This window comes from Punica granatum, chromosome 4 (assembly GCF_007655135.1).
Source record: "Punica granatum isolate Tunisia-2019 chromosome 4, ASM765513v2, whole genome shotgun sequence".
Classification (NCBI taxonomy): Eukaryota; Viridiplantae; Streptophyta; class Magnoliopsida; order Myrtales; family Lythraceae; genus Punica; species Punica granatum.
In genome coordinates, this window is record NC_045130.1 from 13,909,764 (window position 1) to 13,930,503 (window position 20,740).

Sequence of the window (20,740 nt, forward strand, 5' to 3'; positions counted from 1 at the left end):
AACAGTTTTTAGGATTTTATGCCCCGTTTGGATTCCGAGTTTAGTGATTTTAACTTTAACTTTAACTTTAACTCAACATACTACACAACAAAAATACATATTTTCTAATTCAAAAATTTTAACTTTAACTTTAACTTAACACACTACACAACAAAAATACACGTTTCCCAAGTCAAATTTATAATCACTTCTCATTTGTCCTTTTCCGCAATCAAAATTAAAATTAAAATCAAAGTAACTTTAACTCTGAATCCAAACGGCCCATTAGATTTTGAGGGTTTTTAGGGTTTAAGCTCTTAGAGTTTTTTAGGTTTTAGGGTTTTAGAGTTTAGAGTTTTTTGGATTTTAGAGTTTCAATGTAAACATTTACCGCTAAGAACAAGTTGACAACTTGTTGTCTTTTTCTTTCTTTCTTTATTTCTTTCTTTTTTTAAAAAAAAATTTCGAATAGGCTTGGCCAACACTTATTTGCTTTTTTTCTAAAAAAATATTAATAGGCCTAAGGCGACGTTTCCAAGTGTTGGTTTAGGCTAGGTCTTGGCCGACATTTGTAAGCGTAGGGTAAACCTTTTTTAAAAAAAAATTTAATTGTTTTATGGCGATCTTTATAAGCGTCGCCTATAGCCTAATTAGTGGCGACCCTTCTTAAGCGTTGCCGTAGGCTGGGCTAGGCCAACGCTTGCTTAAGTGTTGGTTGGACCTATGCCGATTGGATACAGGACAACGCTTGCATAAGCGTCGCCCCAAGCATCACGAAACTTTTGGCGTTGCCCGTCCTAGGCAAGAAAAAGGTCGCCATAGTCCATTTTTCTTATAGTGTGTGATTGGTAACTTGTCATCGCATATCTTGATTGATTCTTCTTCTTTTTTTTCTCTCTCTTTTCCTTTTCCAAATAATTAATATCAATGATCCACAAACGGCCGTCCTTTCCACAAATCGATTGTCCTTTCCACATAGTAAACCAATTAAGCAGTTGTGACGACAAAAGCTCAAAGTATGCTTTTGATATGTATTGGGCTTTGTTAATGGCTTAGTTAAAGCATTACAACCTTAATTAAATTATTCCCTCCTGTCGTCCCAAAATTTAAAGGTGTCTTACGTGTGCCAAAAGTTGTTCCTCAATGATTAAAAATTTGTAATTCATCGTACATATATGGGTCATGGTTCATTAATATTATATGCCGGTGATATTTTAGATTACGATCTGTAATCCTGATATGAGTGAATTTACGGAAGATACCCATTTACAAATAACATAAGTTCATTTTGACATTTTGACCTTAACATCTCGAAAACCCGAAACCACTAGGAGAACTTGTATTGGATTGAAGAATTTTATTTAGCTAATCAGGACGAGGAAGATAGAGAGAGTCGTTGGTTAATTAAGCTAGACGAGCCATGCGAGGTGTCGGACGTTGAAGGGATAAACCTCCGACCAAAGGTAAGAACTGAAAGCCTTGTACGATATCCAATCATTCACGGCTTCCGACGGGTGAATCCCGTCGAAGAACGCGTAACTGCTCCTGTTCGAACACGTCGACCCACCCCGCCTGCACAATATCCCGTTCCCGCCCTGCGCCATCGACGGGACCTCGCAACATGGCTCCTCAGTATTCGTAAATCCTGAACAGAGATCACTTTCGACGGTAAATTTCACACCTCGGTCAAGAGTAAAGGAGCTACTAAGTAAGTTTAACTAGCTTGTCAGAGATACATGGCCACACGAACCTTTAGGGGTGGGGTTTTTGAGGATTTCTCGCATGATTTTGTAGGAGTTGACGACAACGAAGTGGGAATGGGGCAAGCGGGCGGGGAGGTCGTTGGCGAGAGAGACCAAGTTGGAGTTGAAGAGACGAGCTGCTCTGTTCATTGACTGTACGCACCCTCTGACCATCGGTCTGCTTGCCTTCACGTAGGGATAGCACCCTATCGGATTCACTGATATCAGCACGAATTTCCTGGCGCCTAAACCGTACAGCTTCTGCATCCACACCACACAATGCATAATAATAATAATAATAGTAATAATAAAAAAATAATAATTAAGATTTTGCTAACATGATACAATATCAATCATCAATCAATCAATCAAGCAGGTGTCAGTGCATCCGCCTCCATTCAAATTTATAGAATTTCGAGTGTGATCCATCTTTTTCGGTATTCTCATGGGTTTGTCCCGCATTTAGAAATTAACTATTGATTTGCCAAACATAAATAAATATAACTCTTCATGCTCCTTATTAGTCTTTATGTCGATATTGTAGGAGATCATTCGAGTAGTCTTTGCTGCCGCGCAATTCTTCTAAAGTAAGAGTTTTGTATGTAATTAGGAAAGCTTACGGGAAGTTTGTATATGAAATCGGGAAAGTTCAAGTAAATTGTCCCTCGCTGACTATTAAGAGTTTTATTGGGAGACTGCACCCTATGAGAATGATTGTGTTGATCAATCACTGGTGAAGGAGTGAAGGGAGAAGGAGCGTAACTCTCACTACTCCAAATCCTTATTTTTTCGGGAAAACAATTCCCCGAAGGACACATGTTGAACATAATTACCTTTTATTTTCCATTGGTGCTTCTCGGGGGTTTTTCCACTCGAGTTTCGGAAAAATGGCCACAAATACTCGCTCGAGACTTAGTTGGCATAGTCACGAGATATTTTTGGTGGATTTTGACACTTTTGAGACAAAGTTCGCTCACATGAAATGCAGTTTTCCAAATCCACCGCAACTTGATGATTTCATTTTCTTGGTTATTTTTTCCCCCCCTTTGGTGTTATATCTATATTACACCTCCTGTTAAATGAAGGAAAGAACATAATGGGATATAATAGAAAGGCAAACACGAGCCTCAAGTGGGCCGAGAAAACACAGGCCCGACCCAAAATTAATCAAAGATCCGCCCACTTTCAGCTGTGATCTTGGATTTTTTCTGTTTCTGGAGAACTTAATGTTGCAAGCAAATAAACCAACCGGATAGATTCACATGCATCAAAGGAACTAATGACTCATATGTATGTAGAAGGCCGCTCCAACGCGCTCCAATTATGGTAGGACAAAATGGAAAATGATACTAACCGTATAGGGCAATATGTCCATGTCATCATAACCGTCATTGTACTCGTAATCATCGCAATAACTCCTAAGTAAAACTGCGAGATTCCACTCGCAGGGGCCCATCCTAGAGCCCAACTTTAGTTGGTTAATAAATTTGTAATCCTATTCGGTTCGGAAATGACGTCAATTGGTTTTCCTTATGGCTCAAGACTGGTACGGTTTCCTCCTGTCCGGTTGAACAGGTATGTATGTATTATATAGGGGTATGCATGGATACCGGGTATATCTGGAATCGATTGAAACCTACCTACCTATTATGGTAGGATTCTGATAGTAATTTAAGGAACTAGTGAAAATAAATTCCGGTTCTGGTTCCAACATACTTACGGAATCGAGACTCAGGACCTATATTTTTTTTGAAAAAATTATTTTATATTTACTTAGATCTCTATGTGTGATGTAATAGTTACAAAATCTTAATGAGAGCTTATTTGCTTTGTTTATTAAGAAGAGCTACATCATCATTTTTTTGTTAAATAATTACATAATTTTTTAATTGCGTATTTGCTTTTTTTTATTATATAATCTTAAAGAGAGCTACATAATCCTTTAGTTTTGTAAATTGATATAATCCGATTAATCCACGTCGACATTTATTTATTTTGTGTGATTGTGAATGAGATCTTTTCGATTTTAGTTATTTATTTTATTTATTGTGCTTGAAGATAAAAAAAAATTACAGGTTCAAATAGAGTACCTGAAACCTATAATATAATTCAAGTTTCGAGTAGGTTCAAGTTCCAAGTTCCAACATGATATAATCCGATTTCCAAATCTTGAAATTTATTCCTTATAAGATAGGTATATTCGGACCCGTACACCCGTAGTATCATACGTAACCATGTCGTGTCAGAGATATTTGATTGAATCATAATTACTTTCGGAAAAGCAGACGTACCTGGAGATGTTGAGAGAGGGAGGCCGTGAGATTGGAGGTGAAGGCTTGGAGTTTCTCATCGGTGTCGGCATCGGAATCGGGGGGAGATTGGAGGAAGTAGTTGAAGGAGTAGTCGTTGCCGCCGGTTCCGACCACAAATAGGAAGTGGGATAGAGATTCTTTGCTCCCACACCCCAACTCTGATTCAAGCTCTCCCAGTGTTGTTCCCTCGAACGCCATTATTTGTTCCTTCAGACTCATCACGTCTCCCTGCAAAAGTTATTCCGATTTTCATATCCAACAATTAATTTTCAGCAGAAACAGGTTCCCGATGTCAGCCTTATGTTATCGGACCCCTAAGTGATGAGAAGTGATATTTTTAGCAGTCATTCCTCACAATAGGTAAACCTACGAGTCGCTGCCCGCCCATGTATTTGACGGATCATTTCATTGTTGCTTTGCACTCCTACACTGGTATTTTCTCGCACCATAGAGCGTAATGATCATGTAACTAAGAGTTGTTCCTCTTTGGTCGAATCCATGAATAAGGAAGATACTGGATAATCTTTTCGTTTAGGTTATGAACAAAAGCAGAAATATGGAAATGAATTAAGGGGACTGGTCAATTTCAATAGGAAAAAAATTCAAATTCATAAAACCTCTTAGGCTTAGCCAAGAACAGTTATTGCATAGGAGAAGATATTGTGTGTAACGGTATACCACGAATGAGCACTGTTCAATGTCATTGTTGATTAGGTCAACATCACAGGCAACTATCTCTAGATCGTCACGGGAGGAGCAAGAAGAAGGAAAAGATTTGATGTGATCCTAGTCCAAGTTATTAAATCGAGGATAGAAGAAAGAATAAACTTTGACCCTTTTTTTTTATATGAACTTGAATATTTGAAAACTTAATTGTGTCATGACTAATTCAGTCGATTTGAATCGACTTATTAAGGAATAAAGCTCTCCCAGTGCATGAATTTTCTATAATTACAAGGAGTCAAATACGAAACCTTAATTCAACAGAATAAACACCGAATCATTTGAAATAATTCAGTTAGGAAGCTTTGACTTTAATGTCATATATATGTGCTAATTATAATAATAATTAAGACGGAACTATTAGGATTTATCATTTCATGTCATGGATGCCCACATCTTTGTTGAAAGTCAAACAAAATGTAATTTTACACTGGCCAATTAAAGAGTAATAATAGGATTCTTCATTTTGTAAGGAGGGTTGACTTCTATCACCTAACAATTTAAGTTATGAGCTTACGAACTCAAATCTATATAAGCTCCGTGAAAATAAAAAATAGATAAGAAAAACCACTTTTCTCAAATAATCTCAGAAGAACCGACGAATATAATTTTATGGTTGTCAAACCATATCGTTATGTATATATGTTAATTTCTCACCGTAACAGAGCCAGTTTCGTCCCTAATACCAGAGCCACCGGAAGCAAAGTTGACGCCACGAGCGATCCTCGGTCCCTTAGTCAAAGGATCCAAGAAAGGCGGGATAATGGGGAGCCCGAGGAGTTTGGCAAGGAGGTCAATGATATTCTTCCCGTTGGTGAACCGGCCCGAGGCCGGTGCGACCGGGAAGTCCAGCCCGTAGGGCAAGTAATTGGCACGGGATAAGGTTTGGAGGAAGTTGTTGTTCCCGTTGTCGACGACGGAGCTCCCAAACACAAACATCCCCTTGATGTTTGTTGTCGACAAGTTTTCGTCGAGGAAATTGCAGCGGGAGTGGCACTGCATCAGAGAGCTTGCGAGGAGGAGAAAGAAGAGGACGTGGGCCTTGGACAGCGCAATCACCATGTTTTTTTTGGTCGTCATGGCTGTTTCTTTTGAGGATTATCGCGTCTGAGAGAGAGGTGCTTATTTATACGACGTTGTGGAGACTTTGAAGCGCGTTAATTTTTTCCGATGAGACCACGGGACGGTGCGAGAATTCTAAAATATTTATAGATGGGCTTAACTAATGGGTGAATAAATGCAAAGAAATCGATATATCTTTATCGTCCCTAGTTCCAAAAAAAAAAAACCTCTATTGTTTCTATCTAATCAAATTGTTGTATGATAAAAAAATGAAACTATTGAAAACTAAAATAGTGCCATTTTTTTTACATGACAAATACATCAATCATGAACATATATCCAATTTCATATTTCGAAGACTGTATTTTAATCATATTTAAATTTGATCACCGTATTAGTTATATGTAGTTATTAGTTTTCAGTATGTTAAATGAGTTTTAGTTTGCATATTATTTACTTGGGTAGACAATTTTCCTATAAATATAAGGGTTAATCACCTAGAAAAATACGATATTTACACTTTTTTCTAAATATAACACGATATTTAGAGAATTGCACATAATGTGCTATTGTTTAAAGGTAGTGCCATATTTAGAAAAAATATAAAGATCGTGCATTTATGTGGTATTATCTAAATATCGTATTATATTTAGACAAAAAAATATAAAAATATCGTACTTTTTTAGTGTGATTAATCATAAATATAATGATCTTTTCTTTCGGTGACATAAATATAATTGACCTTTTTTTTTGGGTAAGTATAAATATGATGATCTTTCTTCACTAATAACCCTACGGGAGAGAAACTTTGAAGTGATCGTAATTCGCCCCGCCGTAAGAGGAAGCAAAACGTGAAAAAATTGAATGTTGACCTCTTCATAATTTGAGATATATGCTCATGTGGAAAATTGAATGGATACAATAGACAGAAAGAAACTTTAGCCCACTATCATAATTATTACTTTTTTTTTTCCAAAGTAGAGAGACTTTTAAATCTGAGTATAATGAAATATATATTTTAAGAGTTAATAAATTAAAGGGGCATAATTAGTATCATAACGAATATCGAATCTTAAGTGACACCTCAACCATTACAATACGCCCACTTTTATTATTGTTGATTGGATTTGGACAGTGATATTTATACATAGGGTGTCTCCTAAATCATGATGGACAATCATAAGGTATGATATAGTCAATAAATTGTGTTTTGTGTTGATAAACTTTTCTTACGAGGGTACGAAACTCGTCAAAAACATCTTGTACTAGGACTAAGCCAATCCTCAAGCAGGCCTCATGATCTAAAATAACTAAATAAATATGCAGATGGTGAACAAAATATATTCATTGACCAACATAGATTGATACAAGCAGTTCAATATTTATTTTTCTTAAATAAGGTCTCGAATTCAAGTATTGTAAATAGAAAAAATTTACGTTGAGAGAGTTTTATCCCTTAGTGAATCAACTCGATTCGATTGAATTAGTGAAGAGTCCATTGAGATTTCGAATATCATGATACATACCAAAAAAAAATTCATTAAAAATATGAAAGAATCATATCAAGAGAAAATCATGGCAGTTGACTATCAATCGACAATCAAGTATATCTTAATTTGTTGATTTTGTCAAAGGCATTATTCTCGAATAAACTAAAAATTGGAACGGACAATGCATGCATGGTTCGGCAGATTGATTAATTGCATGTATAGAAATTTAATGGGCTGAAACTGACCTTCTAGTCCTACATCTTTATTGTTCCCCCTCATATACCGGTCAATATGGAATGTGCGTAGTTGCTAACGATCAAGTTTCTTTATGGTGATATCGTGAAGCCCATCCATTTAATCAAAGAGTCTATGAATAGATAAGTCCGATCATACATGCTAACAACTAGTTCTAACATGGCCCTTTTCATTATACAACTTTTCCTTTTGTTTTTTGTTTTTTTTTTGTTTTTACACTTTTTTTTTCCAATAATGAGGGGTGGCCAGCCATTATCAAAATATTCTCCATGGCCCTCTTGACCACCCCACAAACTACAGCTCAATAAGTTCAGTAACGTAGGCTATGCGAATGCCCCTATATATGGAGTATTCTCGTACATAATTTTAAAAAGTATTTTATTCGCACGTTTCTTCGTTGCATTCGCTACTTTTCTTATATTCTTAATGGTTTTTTTAAATAATCCCTCTCCTTTTTATATGTATGGAGATAGAGATAAACATACCCATTACGTGAGGCAACATAAAAATAAGTTGCAATGATCTATAATAGATCATTGAAACAAGAAAAAATTAATTTATAATTTTATAAAAAGAAAGGTGATTTAGTAAGGGACAACTACTTGCATAATTGATCAGTTTTTTTCTTTTCTTGTAAAAATAAATTCTAGAAATTGCCAAACTTAACTGAAGAGTTTACTATCCATTTGATCCCTAAAAAAATAATGAGTTAACACACTGGTCCCTGAAATATTTTTGCTAGCGATTTGGTCCCTAAAAGATGATTCCATCTACCGATTTGGTCCAATCGTTAAATGAGGTAACGGAAAGCTGACGTGTACATAAGCATGGACTCATGCCGTCACTGAATAATATAAAATAATCAAAACGACTCGTTTTTAATTTTTGATATATTAAATAACTTTAAAAAATTTAAAAATGAAAATAAAGAAAATAAATAATATTGTTAAATCTTCTTTAACAAATAAGATGAATAGTAATTATGAAAGCCATAGTTATGGGGAGGGAGCCCATGGCTCTCGAGCCATCGAGGACTCGCGGGCCCTATGTTTGGGTTCGTGCCGGGCTCACAAACCCAACTCGAGGGTCGTCAGCCCTCGTTCTCCACGAACCTGAGCTTGGGTTCGTCGAGAACAAGGCCTGACAAGTTCTCGGTGGCTCGGGAGCCATGTACTAGGAGGCTTGCGAGCCCTAAACCAGACTCGAGCTACTGTTCATCAATGAAGATGATGAATAATATTTTCCTTTTTTTCTTATTTTCATTTTTTTTGTATTATAACCTTTTTTTTGTATTTTTTAATATCAAAATACTAAAATGATGTTTTGATTAATTTATATTATTCAATGACTGCATTAATCACATGTATCTCCATGTCAGTTTTCCATTATCTCATTTAACGGTTGGACCAAATCGATAGACAATCATCTTTTCGAGAACCAAATCATTAACAAAACTTTTTCAGGAACCAATATAGCCAATCTTTCATAGATCAAATGGACAAAAAACTCTTAAATGAACTCCTGCACGAGTAATTAAATTCACTGCGGAAGTGGCAGGCTGCAATTTGGCACACCTATCGAGAAGGCAGCTTTGGGAGTGCTCCACCTCCGGTGGGACATCCATGTCAATTATTGCTCGTAAGGAGCCTGGTTGTCTACTATTAGCATATTTAATTAACAATACCTTTATATCGATCTAGGGGGAAAAAAAAAACTCCATATTAATCCATAAAAAAAGAAAAAAGAAAAAAAACTATCTTTATATCGTGTGCTTCTAATTATTAAGAGACCTGGTGTATTTCAGACGTTAACTTATGAGCAGTTTGTGTTACATTTTTGAAGATCCATATTTTTTTGTACGTTGTCTATGATTTCTCACTTGCATCTGCCGATTCAAAATATATGCTACAAAAACGTTTCGTAGTTAGACGTTAAAAAAAAGCACTCAATCGTAAAATCAATGGAATCAAGCTATACACTTATATGATGATAATAATAATAATAATAAATTCACAAGTCTTCCTTTTAATTCGAAACTATACACCTATATGCATATTAAGTGAGCAGAAGGCCATTATTCTATATCATTGCCAATCAAACTGTCAATATCAATTCGGTTTTTCCGTGGATCGAAGAATGATTCAAAAGATCGCAGGTGCGGATATCTTAATTACAAGCTTTGTCCGAGCTAGCCCACTTCTTTATTTATTTATTTTTGATAGGTAGCTAGCCCGCCCGTTGAGTATACTTAATTGGGAATTGAATGAAGAAGAGGGAATGTAATAGAAGTAGCCCGCAATTCTTTAACTTAATGTATATATTTATATGTATATATATATATATATATGTATATGTGCGTATGTATCTATGGATATAGATAGATTCATTCATTGCCATACCTAAATACTCGGTGGGATGGGACCCCGTCAGTAAATGCTGTCAAAGACGACTCCCCATTTTCTGGGTAGTTTATTAGTGCCTCCGGGAACTTATCCGACGTGACGGTGGCTTCACGTGGCAACCGATACATGATGTCACAAAAAATAATAATCAAATGAATGAAAAATGCGACGGCGATCGGAAGATGATGCGTGATTTGAACACAAGATCCGGAAACGGAAAATGGGCCCGACCCCGATCAGCCACTAATGACGGGTGTAACTGCAACATGAAATACTTTTCCGAGATCAAGCGAGGTCGAATCCTCGAAAGTATGGGATTGATTTCATGTTTGTTTCTAAAAAGAAACTGGATCTATGAATTACATCGAAATACATACAATCCCATGAATTTGGAGCAATTAATGTGGCTTTTGTTTGGGGAATTCCGGACAGTGGGTAGCTTCAAGACTTCAATTGTGAAGGGCTCTTCTTGTTCGGCCCCTTTCCTGTCGGGCCGCTTTCTTTCCTTCTATAGTGGGTTAATATAACGGCCAATTTACCAGCTTGTGCGGCGGGTCCGGATATCCTCTTCTAAAATTAGTTACTATAATTTTTAAATATAAAAATATCTGAATAAACTATATATATATATATAATGAAAGAAATTATTATTCGGATTCGAAAATCGATTTTGATTCTGAATACCCTATATGTAAGTATCGAAACCGAAATCGATTTTTACTAATTTCGTATCTTAATACTCAAATCCTATTTTATTTTCAATACGAGTTCGTATCCAAACAGATAGGTTTTAATCGATTCCGAACATATTCGGTATCTGTGCGCATGCCTACTTTGCATTAAATAACATCCTGACACCGATGTCATTTGGCCGCGTGGCCACCTCGGTTTCTTAAGTTATTGTCCCTTTCCTCTGCATATCCTATCAGATCAACTTAAGTTATTGTCCCTTTCCTCTATCTACCCTATCAGATCAACCTATTGCAATACTAATCTCAATTAATAATCTCAATTGATATGAAAGATCTGTAAATGACTAGAAGCAACCCGGATGATTTCCAAGATAAAATGTTACGTTTGATTTTAAAATATGATTTAAAAATGATATTTTAAATTAAAAATAATATAATATGCAAACCAACATAGCCAGTGACAGCTCTGCGACCGCGCCTTCGTTCCGTTAAAAGGTGAGGGGAGAAGGATTACATGCCAAAGACAGGATTTAGAGAGGGTTCTAATTCGTCACTTTACTATACTGTTCAAGACAATGATAATGGCGAGGTCTCAGAGTTGTAAAGGTCTAGAAATTCTCTGGTAACACGTAATGATGCGACTGTATAACTACCGCTGCCCTTCAAGAATTTTGAGAGGAAAACCCAACTCGGTATCTCCGAAGTTCAGTCGAATCCGGACTGTGAAATACCAGTCCAATCTCCTAAGAATGATAACTAGAACGGATGACCTTTCAAGCTTGTCATGAGGGGGTGGCGCAGTGACATCAACTGCTTCCTCCTCTGCACGCCAAATTTTGACAATTTGGCCAGGCGTTGACTGCTAACGGCATCATCCTCATTAACTGAAAACCTTAATTTGGAACTGCAGCTAAATTCTCAGCTGTGCGGAGAAAAATGACTTTCGAGATGTTCTTCAAAGCTGTTCCAGTCCATGCACCGAATACTTTTCTAGTGTATCACCAGAGTCTTGCTGGGCCAAGAGAGAACGTAGCCTCGATCACAAACCTGGATAACAATTATGACTTCTGAACATTGATTGAAGAAGGAAAAAAACAATGAGCAAATTGATTGACAACATCCATCTTAGATACTTTTATTTAATTTAGAGAATGAAGCCACCTCAAACAAGTTTATCGTATGCAAATAAGTAACCATTCTTAGAAGAAGCTAAGACAAAACCAAAAGTAAGATATCAGGGCTTTTCCGAGGATATATTTCTTGGCAGTGGGTATAGTATAAACGTAAAAAAAGAAACATCATCCTGCAGTAAAAAGGAAAAAAAAAAATTACCAATTCATTTTCCAGATTCTGAAGATGACTTCTGAACCCAAACCCGTTTCTGCAATAACATCACGAGAACATTTAATAGATCCTTTGCAAACGTTAGAAGTGGCAGACCATGAAAAAAGATGTGGTGAAGTGCAATATAAGGTGGTGCAGACCTCCTGCACAGCTCGCTTTGATGACTTCACACCCGCTTTATTTCTGAAGTCACCGTCCTTCCTCCTGTAGTGGTCATTTTTCATATTGTGGCCTAATGTACGGCCGTGGCCAAAATATCCTTTGGACCCTAAAAGTTGGCATTCAGAAGTAGATTTAATTTTTTCTGGCAAAGAACGCAAACAACGGAGAGAATAATAAAGGGCGGGTGGAAGTGGAAGAAATTAAAACTCACCATTTTCTAGGGAGGAAATATTTTGTCTGGTTGAAAGGGTCAAGTTTTCCCCAGTTCTGCTTCCGGACCTGACACCTATTACTGTATCATGTTTAGCTGTCGAAACACCGGAGAAGTCAATTACAGTGTCTAAAAAAGGAGACAATTCCGGTGAGAAGAGAAAGAACAGAATCTAAGAGGACATGAATAATTAATTATGTAAAGGATACATAAGAGAGGTTTAAAGGAAACACATTAGCAAATACGCAGCACTACTGCAATTGATTGACGGAGTTGAAATTTCAATTTTTTTTTTTACATAACATATCTGAGAAGATATTAGTAATCAGTGGACCATATAGAGGACAGTGTGATCCAACTGATTTTCAAATTACTCTGTCGGGTCAACTTCTTTTCCAACTTTATTGACTGAGGTAACATTAGCAAGGGTGTAAATTATAGACAACCAGCAGGCGATGCATAAAATGAAGTTACCTAACAGCATGGTCTAATCCTCACTCTATTATTACCTGGCTTCTCGCGAATATTATCTGCAGCATGCAGGTCTTTGCTGACAAACTGGTCATCTGCAGTCTTTTTCACATAATTATCAGAACTAACTGAGTGCACAGCATCCTCAGAGACATAACAGGTCTCACTTGACTCGAGGTCGGTGGGCTGGGGCAGCTGCTTTCCCTTATCAAGAATCTCGGGCTTAATTTTCTTTGCCAGAATGCTAGAAGAAGACTGATGCGCTTCATTTTTCAAAAGTATGGTTCGAATCAACTTCTGACTACTTTCACGCAGATGGCTCTGCTTGGAAGCAATTAGACCAGTTGAATTAGTGATTGAAGTCATTTCACCCTGCAGGTTCCAAATCCAGAAAATTTAGTAACAATAAGTCACCAAATGACTCTAACTAAGATCCACTCCTAGCAACAAACTTGCTCTTATACAGAGGAGCGAAAATAAACTTGCCTTAGGAACTTCTAGTTCTTTCCCTCTAAGAAGCAGGATCTTTTTCTTCTCCGATTTGGGGGTCCCTGATAGTCCAAATGTCAAATTTAAGATAACATAATACCATATGTAACATATAAAAGGAGCATGGATGAAGAAACACACTGTTATCATTTTCTGATTTGTCTCTCCCAATGGCGCCCTTTTTGCTGTCTTTAAGAACATCCTGTACATTACAAAGGGAAATAGAATAAGAATAACAGCCCCTCTCTTTATTTCAGGCAGCCATTTTGAATCAAATTTAGGGGGAAAAAAATAACATTATAATAAACTTGGTAAGATACTGGCATCTGTTCATCCCATCCAATACACTATAATTTAAGATATTGTAGTAACTTCAACAAAACCGTGCTCAGTAACGACAAAGAGACTATAGACTGGTGATGAACTAAGTGCCATTAGAAAAAGCCTACAATATGTACTTCAAAAAGATTCCATGATTCTATGGCACCTTTTTCCTGGCTTGTCCATGCTTTTTATTTACTGAGGCAAGCTTGCCTTTGGATGCTGCCAGAGCTTTTCTAGTGGACTTCCCAACGGCTGATGCATCCTGGCATAGCAACAAAGTTGAGAGTAAATGGTTCGCCTACACCTTTCAGCGAGGATTAAAGAAACATACAAATTAAAATGAGACACTCATTCAATTGCAACTGCACAACTTCCAAACATGCTCAATTAAGTAAACCATATGTAAAAAATGCATGTGTTCTTTAACAAAGAAGGGTACTTCGCTTTCAAGACTAGAATATTCCGGCCCTATCACAATTTTGACATCTGTTGCTCCACATGTTAAGAAGAATCTACACGAATAGAAACATCTGGCAACTGATATGTCATATGTCCAACATCACTCGTTAACAAAAAAAATTTCTATAGACTGGGTTCATGCACCCTTTCACAAACATAGTGGGTTCCACCTGCACTGCAAGAGAAAGGGTGCACACACATGGATGAACCGATAATTTTATACCTTGCCACCATAAGTTAATCACAAACATCTTGTTGGTACTACTTCTGACATAATTTATTACTAAAAACATATTAATGCCTTATCACGATAATCAGTATGAACTAGACATCTCTTCTGAAATCTTCAATAACTCTTCCATTATAAAACATCTTCAACAAACTTCCTGTTCCTCTGCTTTATTAGCAGAAGATGTTCCCATGATCTAACAATGAATGCTTCTCAGTAGTTGCCTCTGGATCTTGCATAGGTCAATTGATCTCAAACTTTCTTTGGAAGAAAGATGTAAATTAAACAACACAGAACCAAAGGTGCAAGAAGGACGAGGTTGCCACCAAATGTTGAACTAGACCATGACTTGATGGTTCTTCATTCCATAAAGCTTTAGCATTAAGCAGGACAAAGAGAGGCAAATCTTTTAGTAAAGAAAATCCATCATTACCTGGATTCCATTCTCAACAGCTCTTCTCTGACGAACAAATTCCATAAGTGGCGTGACAACAGGAGTTTCTTCTGAAATGCCAATTTCAAGCCAACTAAATTGATTACTACGAGTGACAAAGGACATGAAGATCATACAACTCAATACTTGTTTTAAAAAATCGATAATATTATGTCCAAATACAAAAATTATGTGTAAAATACAATACCAAAATTATGTGATATAATAAACTATTAACTGACATAATAAATACCAGCTTGTTCCGCTTCTATTGCTTCCAGCTGAATTGCAGGTTTTCCATGATTCTCCACAGGTTTGGCAATAAGTTTAAGGAACTCCAAGTAATCGGGATCTGGTTACACGGAATAAATACAAGGTGAAATTGCCATAAGATGACAATACTTATGCAAGCACTGAAGGAGACGTGCAATATATTGAAGGACACATAAGTACATACCCACGTATATTGTCCCCTCACGACTATCCCTAGGGGATCGCTTTGGAACCCGTTGACAAGGTGCATATTCAACTATGGCCTTGAAATGAGCACCTGTAATAATTCACAAAATATTATATTTCTCCTAAAAACCTACTTTGGTCCAATACTTCAGAGCATGTTCTAGACATTTGTCTAAAAGAGCAACAGATACACACGGATGTAGCAATTAAAAGTTTGCTCATAAAGGACAATGGTACCGCAACAAAAGCAGGGTCCATAAACTGGAGAACAAATGCTCGTAATCCACTTTGTCTGTCTGAATTTATCTCTTTTTCATTTTCCCTCTTATATTTGCCGCTAATGATAATCTTCAGGGACTTAAGTCTATAGATGCTTTCGTTGTATGGATGTGGATGGATCAAAATGTAATCCATTTTAAGTTGCTTTTCACAAGATACACCCAGATTTCAGCCTTTCCAAAATGGGGATTTAAAGAGTTCTGGTAACTGAAAAGTTGCGAGTTTCAGGTGGTCTAGTATTCATACAGATACAGAAATGGAAAAGGCATATCTTTAATCAATAAATAAGGGAAATGGAAATCACATATTTCCCATTTTTCTCCTTATATAATTGAGGGAGTTTTGAGATGGTGGAACAAGCTCTTCTATCCTAGTAAGGGACATCCAAGTCTTGGTACAGTGGACACTCATTTCAGATTGAACAAAATATTGTTGCCCGTAACCGCTCTCTTATAGACATTCTTATTAATGGTTGAAAACCCCACCTAATCTTATGGCTTGGAAATACCTTCATGCAGTTAATTCAATTGTTTCAATTCTTTTGCTCTATAAAAGACTGCTTACCCTTCTCATTGACAAACACGTGTCCATCAAAGAACCCTGCAAAGTTAATTACATCTTCTGGCCTCTTAAAGTCAACGTAGGCTCGAGAACACTGTTGACCCTTTCGGCTGCAACATTTGGTGCAATCAATTCTCTGCTTGCGCCAGAAAAACTATGATAAATTGAAAAGCCGTGGAACTAACGTGTATAAGCCTAGTCGCACGAGCTTGTGCACATCTAAAATACTTCAAAAGAAAAGGATCGTCCTGTATTCCAAATAATTTCAAAGATGTCATAGTTGACATTGGAAGGACATATGGGAAGCATGACTCTGATCCGCAAAAAGATAGGTGACAATGCAATCTTCAAAAAGATTCCTTTGCTTCATATAAAACCATGGAAGGAAGAAATCATTTCAAGGGAAACCAATCAGCAGAATAAGAAAGCAATGATGAAGGGATAAATTTGTTTCCTTTGAAATGATTTCTTCCTTCCATGGCACATCTGCTTCCATCCAATCATCTCATCAACCTACTCAGTGCATGTTCAATGTGAGTAGCACAATGGACTACCCATTTAAGCAGCTGACTACTAGTGATGCTGGAACTAATTCACACCTCTAATTTCATCTAAGCATCATCATCGAAAATTTCAGCATGAAATGAAGTAGCTGTTAGGATAGAAATGGAAAATAGTAAAAATAAAAAAAATTTAAAAAAAAGAAAGCGAAACCGAAGTTCCTGAGCTGAAAGGAAGACCTGGAAATCTTGCCGGGGCGGAAGGAAGTCCAACTGCAGCGATCGGCGAAGAGGGTGTCGATTTGGCCGAAGAAATCCGACCGCGAGAGAGACGGAGGCAGATGCCTCACCACAACCTTACTCCTCGCCTTCGCCTCACCCTCCTTCTTCGTCTTCATCTCCCCCACTCCTCCCCTCCGTCGAGTTAAAGTATCAGCTCACCTCGGTCTCACTTCTTACACAATCCGAGCAAATGAAGTACGTACGCGACAAGGCTGAGCAACGGATGATTGTCCGGATGAACATTTACTGAGTCATCTCATCAGCCGGAGATGGGGGGAAAAGCTGGAAACGTATCGGCTCTAAACACAGAGCTCGGAGCTGTACCATGACATCACCAATGGCGTCGACTTAGAGAGAGAGAGAGAGAGAGAGAGGACGTGTACGTGTCACGCGTCGAGTTCGGTCCTTCTGGACCGGGGCCGACCTAACCCCCGCGAATCCGGCCAGTCTGTCTTGAACTGAGTTGGATTGTAATTCAACGAGCCGAGACGGTTCAGAACCGGTTCGATTATGCGGATTTCCCGGTCGAGGAGCGGAAGATCCGAGCCGATCGCAGGGAGGCGGAGGGCCTTTTCGTAAATATGCGATGACGGGTCACAGTCACTTGAACGGGCAGACGCAGAGGAACGTACCATCTTAGCTTTCTGCCGAGGACTAAATCCGATTCGTTCGTCTATCCGATCCTCTTCGTCGTCTTCTTCGTCTTCCTTCTCCTTCACTGACAAGCAAGTAAGCGAATTCTCCTTCCTTGTCCGGTTACCTTCCTTTGGGTGGCTGAATTGCCGTTGATTCTTGTATGTAAGTGCTCTTCGTGCTACCATTAATGATCGATCAAGCTTCTCTTTGTTCACTGGTAGTAGCTCCTTTTGAAGGTCGGAGGGACAGGTCCGATTCTCCTCTGCCGTGGTTCCTGATCGATCTCCTTGTCTTACGTGATTTCATTGCTGCGCGATTGTTAGTGATCGTGTTCTGTTTATGCTTTGGAGACGAATTCCAGTGCCTCTCTTGTATATTTGCTTGATAAGTCCTTGGAAATCTGTGCTGAACTCCAAAGTTCGAGTCTTTGGTTCTTGTTTGATAAAGAACTGTGCAGAAACTTTTATTTTCGTAGCTGAATTAACTGTCTGTCTCAGATAAGACTCAGGAGACTGGTAAAATTGGAAGCTTTATCTAGATGGGTGATTTGTTAATGTTTGGTATCGATGTTGAGAACACTCTGTATGACTCGCGTTTATATCTGTGTCTTGCAGTTGACGTGAATTGGCTTTTACATGATGGGCGGGAGTGCTATAGATGATGATTGGGAGCTTACTTCCTCTTGCAATAGTGTTCGGACGCTGGTTCTAGTGGGCAGGACGGGTAATGGTAAAAGTGCCACTGGGAACACTATTCTTGGGGAGAGGGCTTTCAAGTCGAGAGCTAGCTCATCAGGGGTGACAAGCACCTGCGAGTTGCAGCAAACTGTCCTGCCCGATGGCCAAATCGTCAATGTAATTGACACTCCTGGTAATGATCTTTTAAACAAGCTTCTGCAGAATGAGATATTTCATGGATATTACTAGGTTCTTATTTAGTACATGTTTTGTAATTGCAGGGCTTTTTGATATTTCTGCTGGAATGGACTTTGTTGGGAAAGAAATTGTCAAGTGTATCGATCTGGCCAAGGATGGGATCCATGCTGTGCTTGTGGTCTTCTCTGTTAGGACCCGCTTTTCGGAGGAGGAAGAAGCTGCCCTCCGTAGCCTGAGGACGTTGTTTGGAAGTAAGATAATCAACTACATGATTGTCGTGTTCACTGGTGGGGATGAACTTGAAGATAATGATGAAACTTTGGAAGATTACTTGGGTCGTGATTGCCCACAGCCTTTGAAGGTGACCTCTACCTCTCTTTGTCTTTATGCAGTTGGATATACATAGATCATTTAAAGTTGCAAGCTTTTAGTATTTACAACAGGAGGTTTGATTGATATGCCACCTAGAGGATTCGGATTCCTAAATACAGTATGAGTTATCAGATTGCTTTATCTCTGATGACGCTGCTAAACATAATACAGTTTCAAGTCCCAACACTGACTGGGTGTCTCTCTCGGGGACTGCTTTGATGGGATTCGCAGTTCTGTCTGTGCTCATGGTTTATATTGGAGGAGAGATCGGTTTACTTCCAATAAGATTGTCACAGATGGATTGACTTTAATAAAAGCTTTTGAGCTGCCATTGTAAGATACAATGCGAGAAAAATCACTGAGACGACATTGACCCTGAGTATCTTGTACTATTGCTGCTGCACCCTAATATCTTGTAAAATATTTATTGAAGGACATTCTTATTCTCTGTGACAACCGCCGGGTGCTTTTTGATAATAAGACAAAGGACCAGGTCAAGAAAACTGCTCAAGTTCAGGAGCTCTTTTCCGTTGTCAATGCAGTTATAAGCCAGAATGATGGAAAGCCTTTTACAGATGAGATATTCGCCGAAATGAGGGTAAGTGGAGCATTTAAAACTTAAAGCAAGTAAAGAAATGCCATTGCACTAATGGTTCCCAATCTATGAATGTTTGTTGGGCAGAAAGGAGCAAGGAAGCTCCATGAGCAACAGGAAGTGGTTGGTTCTCTCAAAGGACACACCAAAGTACAGATACAAAAGTTTGAGGAGCAGATGCAAAAATCTTATGATGAGCAGCTGAAGCGAATTACTGAGATGGTATGTTTTAGTGTAAAGTATTATTTCTGATGAGTGATAAAAAAAAGGGGGGACTTCTTGTTTCTTTTTCTGTCTTTGTATTTCTGTGTCATCATTGAAAAGTTTAATGTTCGTTCACCACATTGGCATTTCTGACAGTGAAATTTCCATTACAGCATTTATGTTTGCGGAGTCTGCAGCAAACATGTTTGTTTTTTAATTTGGAAGCATGTTGAGTTTATTATTTATTGTAGTCTTTTGATCTTTTTTCCGCTAATTATGGATTTGTCTGAAATGCGTATTTATTTTTTGAAGGCTGCGATTACCAGTCATATTTCTCATCTGCTATTTAAGTGGAACATTTCCTGACTTGTTGGATTGAACTGTTTGGTGTGGTTGCTTACTTCTAGGTTGAAGCCAAGCTGAGAGAGACGACCACAAGGCTCGAGCAGAAGTTGGCGGAGGAGCAGGCTGCTCGTATGAGGGCTCAAGAGCAAGCACAGTTGGCTCAGATGAAGTCAAATGACGAGATTCGTAATCTCAGGGAGAGCCTGGAGAGAGCCAGGAAGGAGACTGAAGAGCTCCGTAAGCAGGCCGAAAGTCGATGTGCCATTCTATAATAATACAAGACGGGGATATCCTGGAGTATGTTACGTTCTCGAAGATTTTAATATTCACTTCTGTTGGGATAGAACCTGTGGAATACGCTTATGATGGAGCTCGTAACGTGTAAATGAATTTACGCTTGCACACTATTTATGTATCATTTTAAGCTCGCTAATGGCGCTTCCATTGTTCACTATCTAAACCAGAGGTCTGTACATCAGAATACTCCTGCTCTAGTGCTCTGCATTTTGGACGAAAGGACCGTAATGATCTATCTCAGTCCAATCAACATGCGCGCATTAATCCTTTGTTATATTCGATCCCGACTTCCATTCTTTCTTAGTATCTCAATCCATAAACATAGAATAAGCTCTCATATATAGTTCATTCGTCGATAGTTCGTGTACAAAATGCACACAAACACAGACAAAGGGTTCTACATTGTTCAATAGGCTTCATTGCTTCTTTAATAGTTTATTTACACACTCAAAGACCACACACACACACCCTTAATTGAACAAATATTATTATGAGTTATCATCATGTATGTATGTAATTCGCGCACAAAGTTATGCCTTCGGTATGAGCTCAGGGG

The 20,740-nt window shown here is 38.1% G+C and overlaps 3 protein-coding genes across 6 annotated transcripts; 1 reads left to right on the forward strand and 2 right to left on the reverse strand.

Annotated features, from left to right (window-relative positions):
• Positions 1-1,219: 1,219 nt before the first annotated feature.
• LOC116202417 (GDSL esterase/lipase At5g45670-like) lies at positions 1,220-5,936 on the reverse strand. Its single transcript, XM_031533962.1, has 4 exons — positions 5,414-5,936; positions 4,013-4,261; positions 1,730-1,982; positions 1,220-1,624 (listed from the first exon to the last, which is right to left on the reverse strand). The coding sequence occupies exons 1-4, from the start codon at positions 5,834-5,836 to the stop codon at positions 1,389-1,391; spliced, it is 1,161 nt and encodes a 386-aa protein (XP_031389822.1). The 5' UTR covers positions 5,837-5,936; the 3' UTR covers positions 1,220-1,388.
• Positions 5,937-11,070: 5,134 nt separating this feature from the next.
• Positions 11,071-17,241, reverse strand: LOC116202672 (regulator of nonsense transcripts UPF3-like). 3 transcript variants are annotated; one of them, XM_031534270.1, is made up of 13 exons: positions 16,819-17,241; positions 16,082-16,188; positions 15,237-15,329; positions 15,033-15,131; positions 14,780-14,850; positions 13,822-13,920; positions 13,476-13,536; positions 13,332-13,396; positions 12,884-13,217; positions 12,375-12,449; positions 12,142-12,269; positions 11,990-12,038; positions 11,071-11,704 (listed from the first exon to the last, which is right to left on the reverse strand). In XM_031534270.1, the coding sequence occupies exons 1-12, from the start codon at positions 16,974-16,976 to the stop codon at positions 11,994-11,996; spliced, it is 1,335 nt and encodes a 444-aa protein (XP_031390130.1). In that variant the 5' UTR covers positions 16,977-17,241; the 3' UTR covers positions 11,071-11,704; positions 11,990-11,993. The 3 variants fall into 3 exon arrangements, with proteins under 3 accessions (XP_031390130.1, XP_031390129.1, XP_031390128.1); XM_031534269.1 differs by having other exon boundaries at positions 11,071-11,724; positions 12,375-12,470; positions 16,819-17,233; XM_031534268.1 differs by having other exon boundaries at positions 12,375-12,470; positions 16,819-17,230.
• Positions 17,242-17,439: 198 nt separating this feature from the next.
• LOC116202673 (immune-associated nucleotide-binding protein 9) lies at positions 17,440-20,430 on the forward strand. 2 transcript variants are annotated; one of them, XM_031534271.1, is made up of 6 exons: positions 17,440-17,589; positions 18,111-18,366; positions 18,455-18,732; positions 19,177-19,341; positions 19,426-19,560; positions 19,950-20,347. In XM_031534271.1, the coding sequence occupies exons 2-6, from the start codon at positions 18,132-18,134 to the stop codon at positions 20,157-20,159; spliced, it is 1,023 nt and encodes a 340-aa protein (XP_031390131.1). In that variant the 5' UTR covers positions 17,440-17,589; positions 18,111-18,131; the 3' UTR covers positions 20,160-20,347. The 2 variants fall into 2 exon arrangements, with proteins under 2 accessions (XP_031390131.1, XP_031390132.1); XM_031534272.1 differs by lacking the exon at positions 17,440-17,589 and adding an exon at positions 17,634-17,658 and having other exon boundaries at positions 19,950-20,430.
• The last annotated feature ends 310 nt before the right edge of the window (positions 20,431-20,740 follow it).